The following is a 13,858-nucleotide window of genomic DNA, read 5'->3' as shown; positions in this document are numbered from 1 at the left end:
TGAAGGTATTGCCTCAACTATGCCTACTCGCCTGATCAGACGTATTTATGCCAGTTCAGTACTCACACACCTAATGAAACTATTGCTTCATATATTCCTCACCAGGCGTGTTTATACCAGTACAGTACTTACACGCCTGATGCAGGTATTGCCTCGTCCATGCCTACACGGCTGATCAGGCGTGTTGATGCCACTACAGTAGTCACACACCTGATAAAACTATTGCCTCATACACGCCTACACACCTCATTAGGTGTGTACAGTACAGTACTCACACGCCTGATGAAGCTAGTGCATAGTGAAACACGTGTTGCGGTTTTGTCAACTATTAAGTGAAAATTTCAACAATTTCGTTCTTCAAAATGTTCCGGATACGCGTTTTCCTCCAAAACAGTTTTAATAATAGATACTTCCTCTTTAAGATTACGAACTGAATTACAATTACCGTATTCAAAAAACATTTCATCGTGAGATTTTCACTAAACTAAAGACATGCACGAAGAAGCCATTGAATGGCGAAACACGTGTTGCCTTTTTGTAAAAATTTTTAATGAAGAGACGGACATTGAATAATATACACATTTGTGCATGTTTTTCCATATTTGCTGATGCTTATCGTTCGTCCAGCTGCAATACGTCGCTGAAATTAATATAGTGATCACCTACAGACCGGTTTCAAAATTTTGCTTCTTATTTAGTGATAGTAATAATTAAGACACATACAGGAAATTAAATAAAAACAAAAAAATCATGTGCTTTTCAAATTTTCTTTCAGATCAATTGAAAAACCCACAAACAGACTTTAAAGCTTCTGTCGAAATGAACTTGTAAATAAAATATTGGTAAACCCTCATTAATTATAATATGCACTAAGCATAATTACTACAAAAAAAAAACTAAAAGTTATGAAACTAATTATTTGTGATGATTCAACATATTAAATGAGTATTATTAATAAAATGGAAAGTGAAAGTGCTCCCCCAATTTGTTTCATTTTTCTGGCCGTAGTTTATAATATATTAAGCGGATATTATCCCTTACTATCTCGTTTTCAATTTGTGTTCTTGCTTTTCTCTTTCATCCATGTTATTGAAATATTATTATTGAATTTTTCAAAGTGGTACGAACAAATTCAAAATTCAGATTCTGTGTGTAAAATATTACTATGTTTTCATAACACTAGTGCTTCAAACAAGCGTGCAGTACTGAGCGGCAGAAAGTTTTTGGTCAAACAAAGGGGACTAAAAGCTGATTTAAAAATCTCTAGATCAGGAAGTCTGCCTGTTCTGTTCAAAATCTGTTTTTCCGTTAATCAGCTGTCGCCCCCCATACGAACGATAACTCTGGTAAGTTGAGAAACTTGTGCGAGCTAAGGACAAACGAGGTCTTACCTTTTAACGTGTGATTCCTAACACGGTTGCAGAATCATCGCAGCTTCAACCAGATAAATTCTCTCGAGAAAAATATCTGGTCGAGGCGGGAATCGAACCCACGGCCTTCCGATCGTGAGTCGGGCGCACTACCACCGCGGCCAATTCTACAACTGAAGTCTACCTAAAATCAGGGAAGATTTTCAAAAACTGTAAATATACAATTGAAACTGACTAAACTGGCTTCTTCGCATATTCAAATAATAGTCTAAGACAGGATCTGTTCTAAATATAAAGAAGTAGTGGCGATGACATCTCCTCCTATGAAGACCCCATTTGTGGGATCGACAGAAGACTCGATCCTCGAATATCAAAGTTAAACGAAGATCCCAAGGCGATGATCAGTTGCAAAGCCAATCTGCGACATTGACCGCCGAAAAAGATTCGTTTTCTATCTGTCACTGCAGCTTTCACTGCAAGGCTGTTAGAGGATCTTGTGATCCAACAGACAACGCTGTTTCGACTTGCCAGGTTTCATCAGTTGAACTATACAATTGACCCAGAGGTAACAAGCCAGAAAGTAAAGCCGATGATTCATCCACCTACGAAGATGCCATCTATGGGATCGTCAGGAGACTCAATCCTCGAATGTCAAAGATAAACGAGACTCCTCAAGGCGATCTGTTGTGAAGCCAAACTTCGATGTCGACTGTCGAAGTAGGTTCGTCTCCTGTCTTCTGGTTCGTCTCCTGTCTTCTGGTTCGGCCTAGCACCACTGATGAGACCTGACGGGTCGAAACTGAGCTGTCTGGTGTTGGATCATCAGTTCATCTAGCTGCCTTGAAGTGACAGCTACAGTGAAATAGAGAAGATGAATATCTTTCGGTGGCCAATGTCGAAGCTTGGCTTTGCAAGTGATCTTCCTGAGGTGCCCATTTTTGTTTGATAATCGAGGGTTATCAAAGCATATTCGTAGGAGAATATGTCATCTTTTTTACTTTCTGACTCGTTTCAGCACAAATATGCACACTACTTACATGGGAGGAATCTTCACTTGTCGCATAGTAATAAGTGCACTTGCTTTACTAGCGAAGACGGATTAACTGTCAAACATATAACACAAGAAGACCTATGCTCTTCACAAGAGGAAGCAGTTACTAAAATAATATTACACTGCTTTCATGCTTCAAAATATTGTCTAGACAATTCACCCATCAGAGTTAGATCCCCGGACACAGATGTATTTATGTTGTTGATAAGATATGCCAGCAAAATTGAAAACATAGAATTCTTTGATAGAGGAACTGGTAACAAACGAAGGGCCATAAATGTCACCGCCATTTCTCATAATTTAGGTGTAGAATTGAGTCACGCTATGATGAATGTGCATGCTCTGTCCGAATGTGACACCACCAGTTCGTTTGTTCGTCATGGAAATTTGTCTGTGAAATCTAAATTGGAAAAGTTTTCAAAGTTTGTACCTGTCCTTGCATCATTAGGAGTATCACCAACAATTACAGACACGTTACTATCCAGACTGGAGGAATTTGTCTGTTGTATGTACAGTAATAAGGAATACACAAATATAAACAAACTACGGTTTGATTTGTTTTCACGAAACTATTCTCCAACAACTGCATTTTATCTGCCCAACAATCGAGGTGTGGATTTAAGGCTACTTCCCCCATGCAAAACGTCATTAGAAAACCACATAAAACGTGTCAACTACCAGTGTTATGTATGGAATAACGCACATGTAGCTAAACCCACCACACCAGCTCCAGTGGGACATGGGTGGAAGTTGGAGAATGGTGAACTTAAGTTTGATTGGATTAAAGGAGATCCGTTGCCACCCGAATGCTTGACGTTGCAGAAAGCTTTGAACCAGATGAATTCGAAGATGAAGATGAACCAGAAGTACTAAACTTAGACGACATAATAAACGAGGATAAAGACAATTACAGTGAAGAAAATGACAGTTGTTTACAAAAAAATAATGATACTACAAAAACATATATTGTTAGTTGATTTAATTTATAAAAAAAATTATATTTTCAATATTAGACTTTGGATACCTACTGTATGTTCATAAAAAAATGGTAATTATTGTACATTATGTATATTAAAATTAAACAAAACAAATTTTTTTTTTGAAAATTTTTCAGTATTTCTGTATTTTCCTTTTTTCTTTTTTTTTCTTTAATATGCTGTGATTTAAAAAGGGCAAAAAATTTAATTCTGAATCTGGTAGGTAATACTAATAAAAAAAGTATAACTTATGATGCACTGTTTGGAACCTTTGGTGAAGTAATGAATATTACTGAAGTTTTTTCCCAACACCAAATCATTATTTTTAACACTTCGACACGTGTTTCGATCACCAAGTGATCATCTTCAAAGAGGAAGATTAAAACTGTTTTTTTAATCTTCCTCTTTGAAGATGATCACTTGGTGATCGAAACACGTATCGAGATGTTAAAACTAACGATTTGGTGTTGGGAAAAAACTCCAAAACTAACGATTTGGTGTTGGGAAAAAACTCCAGTAATATATATTTAAAAAAAGTATAAGTCATAAATTCCCACGGGGTGGGTTTTATATTGGTAGCTCGTGATAGAGACCTGGTGGTCCTAAACAGCACTGTCTGGTGTTGCACCACAAATTCGTCTATAATAAAGTATTGAATGAACCCCCAAGCGAGGAAAAATCATCCCGTGAACTAAATTTGAAAAAATAAAATTGATACATAAATAATTATTTTACTTAATGAATATGACGAGAATACGAGAACGAAGAAAAAGCATAGCATCTGGTTATCAAAGTATCAGAGGTTCATTCATTATGAACATTCAGAGTGGTTGCGCTTTTTGTAAAACATTGAATGATTCCGAAATCTCTTATTTTTTATCAATGTTTCAAAACTTCGATTTGTCACCTACTACCAACGAATGAATATTGGCAAATAATTTTTTTGCCACCAGAATCTGTTTTATCCTTGTTTCTAATACGTTTTTATAAAGCAGTACTGACCCTTATTTTAATATGTAACAGACTGAGAATTCTATACAGTGCATTTCTTTAATGCCCCCCTTTCATTTTTTGAATGGGTCAACTCAAAAAATTGAAATTTGGGATAATGAAATTAATGCATGAATACTTTATTTTGAAGTGAAATTGACAGATGAAACTTTCAAGATGGCGACTGGGCGCCATCTGGGAAAAAAATTTCATTTTTCCTCTTTAAGAATGCTATTACCTTGAAATATTTGCTTGTATTAATACCATTTTCAACGAGGGCACTCGACTTTATCATTAAAAACTTGCTCCATAAAGTTGACGAGTTCCATATTTATTGTTTCTCTTCTAGATAGGCTAAGAAGACGGTTTCGCTGAAATTTCCTTCGACGTTTTTAAGTCTACACCAGCTAAGATAATTAGAATATGCGATGTCGTACCGCCGAGCCGATTTTTTGGTAACAATTCAATTGAAGTTTTTTTTGCAGCCTCCCCAATACCGTCAGGAACACACAATTCTTCACTATTGTTCTTCATTATGCAAGACAATAAACACCACCAAGGACTTTAAATAAAACGCGTGAGCTGTAAACAATAGTGTTTGTTGGTAACCAGGTGATTCGGCGGCACCTGAAACGGCCACTTCACAGCAAATGCGATAACATGAAAATAGTCAACTGTCATTATTTTTTTACAGAAATATCAAATTTAGCTATTTTATTATGAAAACAGAACAGTTGTACAAAACACGTATGATATTTGTGTTAAAAGTATTTTTGTTGAAAGAGTTTTATTTTGTTCGTGAAATTTCACTCACAAAATGAAACCTTACTTTTAAACACTCATATCATAAATAGCTATTTCACTATAGTCGATAATGTACTATTCTTTGATATCCAAGTTTTACAAATTGAGAAATATTCATTTTCACGCGTACTAATAAAGTACGTCAACGTGTAGTTACTAGAGACATCTGAAGACTAAGAGATATTGTTATTTACTTACGTTTCCGTGAGTTTTATATCTCTATAGTGATGTACAGTATAGTGTTTAATTTTTCAAATGTTGTTTTCACATCAAATATGGACCACATACAACCTCAGGAACTCAAATGTCTATCGTTAATAAAATTCAAATCAAAATACAATAAATATCTTTGGGAAAAAAGTTTTTGGTTTTCTGCTTCTCATCTTTATACAAAAAAATGTGGGAATTCAATGAACTTTCCTAATTGCCTATCTACACCATTAAAACAGACTAAGATATCGTCTAGGTATCTGTAACAGTACAAGAAACTGCTAGTTGACTGATTATTAAGGATTTCATACTCTATGTTATTCAATGAAAATTTTAAAGGGTTCTCCATTATTACTCCTTCACTGCATGAATAGAATTTTTCTTCAAACTGAAAATAATTTTGAGATAGATTTGAGGAAAAATTCTATTCATGCAGTGGAGGACTAATAATGAGGAACCCTTGGAGTCCCTTGCTGGCTGAAATTTTCATGGAAAACATAGAACATGAAATTCATAATAATCAGTTAACTAGCAGTTTCTTGTACTGGTACAGATACGTGGATGTTATCTTAGTCTGTTTCACTGGTACAGACAGACAATTAGGCAAGTTCATTGAATATGCCAATTCCATCCAGCCGCCAATAAAATTCACCACTGAGAGGAAGGTAAATAATTATTTTTCACACACAAGGATAATAGTAAAAGGATAATAGTACAAAATTGTAATTTGAAAACAAATTTCTAAAACTAACGGTGAATAAATTTACAGCTTACGAAGTACAAGTACTTGTTTGTAAGTTTTAAAAGAAACACATAAGACATTACTAATTGAAATGAAATATACATACACAATAAATTACCTTGACTCAACCATCACGAAAAATAATAATAAACATGAATTTGCAATTTTCCATAAACCATCTTACACGGATATTATCAAACATAATTCCTCCACATACCCTTACCAACATAAAGTTGCTGCATTCAATAGTATGCTTCACAAACTATTGAATATTCCACTGTCTGAGAGTAATTTCCAGAGTTTGATCAAACAAATGGCGGTTAACAACGGTTATAAGGTAGATATTATAGACTCCATTCTTTCCAAAAAACTACAAAAGCAAGCCATAGACCTGGTCTACCCAAATTCAAGATGCGATAACGTCAGTTATAGGATATTGTCATATTTGGGTGAACCAACCAATAATATTGCCCGTTTTTTGAAGAAAGAATGCGTAAACGTAGCTTCCAGAACAAATAATAGTCTCAGTAAATTTATTAAAAACGATAAAGACAAAACTTCGGTCTCGGATAGATTTGCCAAACTGGAAGAACATTTTCCCAAAGAAATAAAGAACATAGAAGTAGTTTTGTGAATAGAAAGACTAATTCCACATTTGCAAACCACCTTTTAGCAGAAGTAAGTGAGTTCAATCATGAATACGATGTGTTACATTTAGAAGAGAGGAGTTTGGAACTCAATTTTCTAGAATGTTTAGAAATCAATTGATCTGAATGATCAATTAGAATTGAATAACTTCCTGTTACTAAATATTTTTTCAAATGTGGAAACTGATATATAAGTTCAGGTAATTTAATTCAGTACAAACTTAGGTAAAAAACAGGTATTTGGAATGTAGGTACTTCAAATTGTAAAATAAGGTATATTAAGCATTGAGTATGTAAAATTAGTTAGTAAAGACACACCTGAAGAAGCCATTGTATGGCGAAACACGTGTTGCGTTTTTGTAAAATTGTTCAGTGAAAATCTCACAATAAAAAAGTTTTTTGAATACGTGAGATTGATAAAGTGAGTGCAGCATTTTTGGGGTTGAGTGGAAGAACATTTCAGTGGAGGTCTTGTCTCCAAATGAAAAGAACTCCGCCTTCTTCTCTTGTTCATTGGTCCATTGTCTCAAATATGAATTGTTCAATTTATGTGACAAATAAAAGCGATTATTATTATTTTTAAATGACAAAACAGGAATTATTAGAAAATAATCCCGACTATTTGCCCAAAATGTGATATGGAGAGTTACCTTGATTCTCAAGTATACGTTGTGAAAAGCCCATCCTTCATTACTTACCTAATTTGAATGATTTCATCCTCGACTGAATTCATTGACAAATAATCATTGGATTGTCTCCGAAAAAAATCACTACTCAAGCAAATGATTACATCTACGCAATGCGTAATTGATGTTTTCAGACCCAATATTAGTTCATAAACAAACATGGAGTTTCGCAAAATATAATGAAACAATAATAATATGCAGTTCAAAGAAACAACAGGGCTTGTATTAGTTTATCAAACACTCTGTCAGAAGACGTGCCGGTGAACAATGAACAGAAAACTAAAATATAGTGCGAAATATATAAAAATTGCGAGAAAAACGGGTTGCGTAAGATTTATTAATAAGAACGTTGACGAAGATGGAACTGACTGGAAAATGCAAACCTTGGACAAGCCCTTGAAAGAAGCTGAAATCCTTCAGTATTTCGTCGAAACTTCTAATTGGTTTCTATTCGAAAAAGATAATTCTGTATTGACGTTGACAGAAATGTTCTCAAAGTAAGTATATGCATGTTTTTTAGTCGCCAACATACCCCCAAATTGCTGTCTTATATTTCGATAGGATAATCAGAAGAAAAAGAAAACAACAATATTGGAAAAATATTTCCAGTAGGTTTTTAGTAAGTAGCCATTCCTCGTGAGCATGAAGTTGACCACATTCGGGCGAGTGATAGTCATTTGTACCTAGTAGATTTATTATACTTTTCTATTACTTTATACAGGTATGTTATAAAATAAGATTCATTTGTGACGGATATACCAGTCATAACAAGAAGGAACCAAAAAAAAAGAATTCGAATATATAATTCACATGAATATTGAGTATTCAAAAAAATCACGGCAACTCTTTCACGGACTGCTCACAAATTTTGTGATATGAAGTTATTTGAGTTTCAAACTATTCTCAGTTTGTTATTAAATAACGAACTTTTGAAAAATATCAATTTCCTCGCCATATTACAAATTTCTCCTAAATTATTTCTCGTTTTCAGTTCAAAATTATATATTTAGGTCAGCGATTAAGTTAGACTTGAAAAAAAGTTTTTTGGCTTTCTACTTTTCTGATAATAAACAAAAAACTTTGGAAGAATGAAAGAAAAAAAATCTACCATGGGTAGATCACGCACAGAAGTTTCGTTAGGATACAAGGTGTAAGAAAAAATTTATTCGAAACGACTACTTTTCCATATGAACTTTGAATTAGAGAAAAGCAATTTTTTCCACTCAGTTTGTACTACGACGTTTGTTATGGAATTGAAACATTCATTGAAACGCTACACAATATAATATGTGAAATATATAAAATTTAACTTATTCGAAACATTATCATCTTCATGGGTGTACTTCGAAGTTTTGGGAGAAACACACTTGACGTAACTTCTCATCAGCACCGTTTTTCATTACATTACTCCAGTCCACTGAGCCTAAGGATTAAGTGGGGAATGGGAAAAGTACCAGCGTGGTTCAAACACAATTGGCTGCTATCTCAATCGCCACAAAAGAAATAACCAGGAAAGGAATTTCTGGCAAAAACATAACAATCTGCACTGATAGTAGGCAGTGTTTAGCCATGAACAAACAACGTGTTACCTCAGGGCTAGTACTAGAGAGCCAAAGCCTCGGTAGATAATATCATTATCCTGAGGTGGGTTAAAGGGCACGACAGGAGTGAAAAGTAATCGCATTGCCGGCTCTCTAGCCAAGGAAGCGGCTCTACTAAGAATTTTAGGACCTAGTGATACTTACGGCCTGATGACTTCGACAGTTGCGGAACTAGCCAAACGTCACACCCATGCTCAATCCCTGAAGAAATGGGATGGAATCAAAGGATGCAATCTTGCCAGGATCACCTTGGGCGACCATGGGAAGCCGGCGCCAAAGAAATATCTGGCGATGACCAGGAAAAACCTTCACTTAACAGTAGGATTTTTGACTGGCCACTGTCAACTAAGGAAACACCTCCATATTGTGGGGCTTAGTGGACACACCTCTATGCAGGATGTGCGAACGGGAAGATAAAACTGTCAGGCATGTATTATGCGTGTGTCCGGAGTTATCGTCAATAAGAGAGTGAGTGTTTGGCGAGTCTTGGCCTACCCCTGTCGATATAAAGGAGATGTCTTCTGGAGACCTGTCTACCTTCCTGGGAAGGACAGGATAGACGATGACCTAGGAGGATAACTCCTCGGGAGGATGTACAAAGTATACATGTGGCCTAAGTGATGTGGGCCTGCACTCACCCTCCTTACTCTACAGATACAGATTACAAGACGAAGCACTCATTTATTTCATAACATGACGTAATTATATCACCAGAACAAACAACTCTGGTCTGACACAATTACAGTTTGTTTGAACTTTCATAATGTTACTTGATTTAATCTCAACCATAGGAATTTTATTTGGATTTAGAAGGGTGAAAAGCTTTTTGGCGTCCTACTCAAACAAAAATGTGGGAAAAGTTGGAAGCCTTTTTTCCAAAAGACTTATTCTGTTCTCAGTTTAACTTATGTTTGACGTTCGAGAACATATTCTGAAATAGGTAAATCCTCAAGGCTATCTTGCAAATCAAAATTATTCAAACACAACTCTGAAGTACTAATGTTGGTCTTCTGTGATTAGCCTCAAAAATAGTGAGTTATGAATATCGTGAACAACCATATTTTGATTACTTTGTTTCTATTATTTTTCTGTTTATTCTAAATCAAACATCTCAATTACGAAAACTTCAAAATCACGGTATGCGCATTGTTCTGAAAGTAAATAGATTCACTGAAATCGGAATCATGTTACAAACTTTGTGGTACCAACAGTTTCTTCATATATAAAATTCTGAATAACTTATCACCTTCATATTTTTCTGAATTTATTAGTTTAAATTTAGAAGTGCACACATATGTCACAAGAAATCATACTAGTTTGCATGTATGCAGAACAAATAGGAGAAGTGCCGTGAATTCTTTATTTTTCCAAGGATTTGATGCATACAATAAATTACCAAATGTAATTGAATCTAGCCCATCATTATTAACGGAATCCATCCAAAATGATAGATAGAATTACACTTGGTAAGATAATATCAATAATTAGAGTGTTTGTATGTTGTTTTCTTCTATTTACCATTCATTGTATTGAAGCTGTACCTATATTTCATTTCACACACACATATGCTGAAATATGTCATGATTTTCCAAACTAGAAATTTCTAATATTGAACTATATCTACATTTTTTTTTATAATTATGTACAATTTCATAATGTTATTAATATGTTTCATATATTATATGTTGCTGTATCGCTGCTGTTCCAATGTTCTGGCAGAATCATTGTCAACGAACTTAGGCGTGCGTGCGTAGCGTTATAGAACGGTGCTTTCCAAAAATTGTTTTACAGCGCCATCTAGTGGCGAGTTACAGAAAAATTGATAGCCTAAAAGCCTTCTCTATGAAAAATTACTTATACATGTCAAGTTTCATCACGATCGGTTGAGCGATGTAGAAGTTTATCACTCACCAACCAACCAACATACATCCATTTTTATAGGGTTACCCATTTCAATAATTATTGTTGTTGCTTTAAATCAATTTTTTTCACTTAGTATGTTAAAATAATTGATCATGGTTTGTTTAGACGATTTTGACAATAATTTAAAAACTTATAAAATGAAGATATTGACATGAAACGTTTGATTCCTGGTTTATTTCGACTTTAAATCAAAGGAATTCACAGTAGGACTGACTATTCCGAACAAATATATTCTTCTTCTTCATAAGCAATTGCACTGTCGATGTGAAGAAACTGTAAGTACATGAAAATTGAAAATATGTCTGGCCTCAGACTCTAGTGTGATACAAATAATTTCAAAGATCTACACTGTTTTGGAATCAATAAGTACTTATTTTCGAATATAACTTCAAAATGCACCAGCGGACCTTTGATCACTCAACCTTGAAATTGAACTTGATGACACAAATGTCTTGACTGTTGCACCACATCAGATGTCGATACTTACACTTGAAGTAGTTGCTCAACTTTCACCGGGCTAGTTATTATTTCATTCAAGCAAAGAGCCGGCCTTTTTCTTCGAAACTTTCATCATTAAAATATCCTATCGATTGAGCATCCAATCACCTCAATATCAAAATTGATCATGAATAAGCAATCATTAACATAAATATTCATATGAAGACTGTTATGAAAACTGGATCCAGTAATTCATATGGCACCCGGCAGTCGAGATGGCACAAATGCTCATATCGCATACGATCCTAATCATCAAGTAATCATTTAATGAGAAAAATTATGATGAGAGTTTAATTATTCCTCATCGTCCCACTTGCGTAGCCTAGTTCTAAGCCAGTGTCAATGGCATAAAAGTTCCGGTGTTGCCGTAGTAACAGGAATATCTGAAAAAATAAAATTTTGTCATTTCTTGTGATTGATAAATAATACTAAATGAATTATTAGTTTCTTGGATTCATGGCAATACCAAAGTAGGTCATACAGAGCTTATAAATGTACACAATACTGTGTATGAAACATAAAAAATACTTTAGTGACATACATTGCCGCGCGATTACCAAAACAATGAACTATTAATAACAAGTGAAAAGAAAACGGTTCAGATGAGTGGAAAAATAGGTAGGTCCAAAGTGAGGGGGATCTATTTGACCCTTCACTGTAATCCGCAAAGGGTTTTGGCTCAATTCATGCAATTTCAACCAAATGAATCCAACTTCTCAACAGAGCCGATTACTTTATTTCGTCAGCTTTCAGGTCAGTTGGCAAGAGTGGGAGACTCTGACAAACGCTGAAAACCTGATCCTGTCCACGGCAGAATAGCCACAGAGTATATGCTCTGCTACCAGAAACTGAATTTTCTTGTGAAGAATAATCCACTTCAAGGGTGACCAACCTTGGTAACATTTTACGCAATCTAGTGTACTATCTACCTCTTAGGTAACTTGTAGCCATCCACGGCAGAATGTACAGCTCTGAAATGGTACCTTTGGACCATTTTATGGAATTTCCGTTACGGCAGCCATGGTAGTATGCTGAAGACATTTTAGTTCATTGGTCGATCATGAGGTTGCCGGTTGTTTAATGTGCAAGTTTACCTTCTTAGTGACCGCAGCAACCGTCTCACATCAGGGCACCTGTAGGTCAGTTATAGCTGATGATAGATGTTGTTTTCTTTCCTGATGCAGTGCCTGCTGCTGCTCAAGATAAAAGTGTGAGACAGATTCATAAGATTTCATATAGCCCATTGGAAAGTTACATTTAGAGGACGCAATTTGATTTTTCGATTTATTGAGGGTTAAGTATATAAGCTAAAGTTCAAATTTTTGGGGTTGCAATCCTTGTCCTTTGGCCGCCATCTTATAAAAAGGGGTACAGAAGATATTAGCATTGTATCTTGTAACCTAGTAACCCTACAGACAATTTTGAGACATTATTTGTAGCAAATTAAACAACTTTTTTCCTGATGGTATATCAGTTCAATTTATTAAAAAATATAATCGTTTTTTATTAACCTATGTTTCATACAAGGATATGTACCTATTGCTTTTAAATACTCTTTTACCATCCCAATATTCAAATCTGGCATCAAGAAATTTGCCACAAATTATAGGCCAATAACTATCACAAACAATTTCGCTGAAGTTTTCGAAAAATGCTTGAAAAATAGACTTGTTCATTACCTAGACAAGAATAATATCTTAAATGAATGCCACTTTGGATTCAGAGAACATATGTCAACAGAAAATGCTGTCTTTCAATTGGTTCATAGTATATGGGATAATTTCAATATTGGCAAAAAGTGCCTAACAGTCTTTTTAGATTTGGCGAAAGCTTTTGACCCTGTCTATCATCATGTCTTACTGATGCGTTTAGAATTCATTGGAGTAAGAGGAATCACCCTTAAGCTTTTTGAAAATTACTTATCTGGCAGAAATCAGATTGTTAAAATCAACAATATTTATATTGATCCACTACCTATAACCATGGGCGTCCCCCAGGGGACAGTACTACGCCCAGTTTTGTTTTTAATATACATCAATGACAATTACAAACTTGAAAACATCCAAGGCAGCATTATATCTTATGCAGACGATACAGCTCTGTCATTTCTAAGCGATACGTGGGACGACGTCTTTGAAAGATCTGAAAGGGGACTCATATCTGTTTTGTCTTGGTTAAATATCGCTAAAACTAAATAGGTAACATTTACCCCCACAAATGAAGATCAACCTTCCAAAAATAAGCTCACTATACACAAACCTATTTGCCAAACTCCAATGATATGCACATGTCCTACAGTTGATAAGGTAAACAACATGAAATATCTTGGTGTATATGTAGACCAACATCTACGATGGGA

The 13,858-nt window shown here is 35.0% G+C and overlaps 1 protein-coding gene across 2 annotated transcripts in view; it reads left to right on the top strand.

The window, feature by feature from the left end:
* The window catches only part of f (espin protein forked), a 279,147-nt gene that overhangs the window by 3,628 nt on the left and 261,661 nt on the right, over positions 1 to 13,858 (top strand). The window contains exon 1 of one of the 2 annotated variants that reach the window (XM_074175970.1): positions 7,724 to 7,974. The exons of the other annotated variant lie outside the window; for it this stretch is intronic. Within the exon in view, the coding sequence (XP_074032071.1) occupies positions 7,745 to 7,974 (230 nt within the window). The 5' untranslated portion in view covers positions 7,724 to 7,744. Of the gene's footprint in view, positions 1 to 7,723; positions 7,975 to 13,858 lie in introns of those variants that run through there. 2 annotated transcript variants of the gene reach the window in all.

Source organism: Leptinotarsa decemlineata, unplaced genomic scaffold, assembly GCF_025532065.1.
Source record: "Leptinotarsa decemlineata unplaced genomic scaffold, Ldec_3_MD MMD2_tig00001393_RagTag_RagTag, whole genome shotgun sequence".
Lineage (NCBI taxonomy): Eukaryota > Metazoa > Arthropoda > Insecta > Coleoptera > Chrysomelidae > Leptinotarsa > Leptinotarsa decemlineata.
This window is presented reverse-complemented; position numbering and strand designations above follow the sequence as displayed.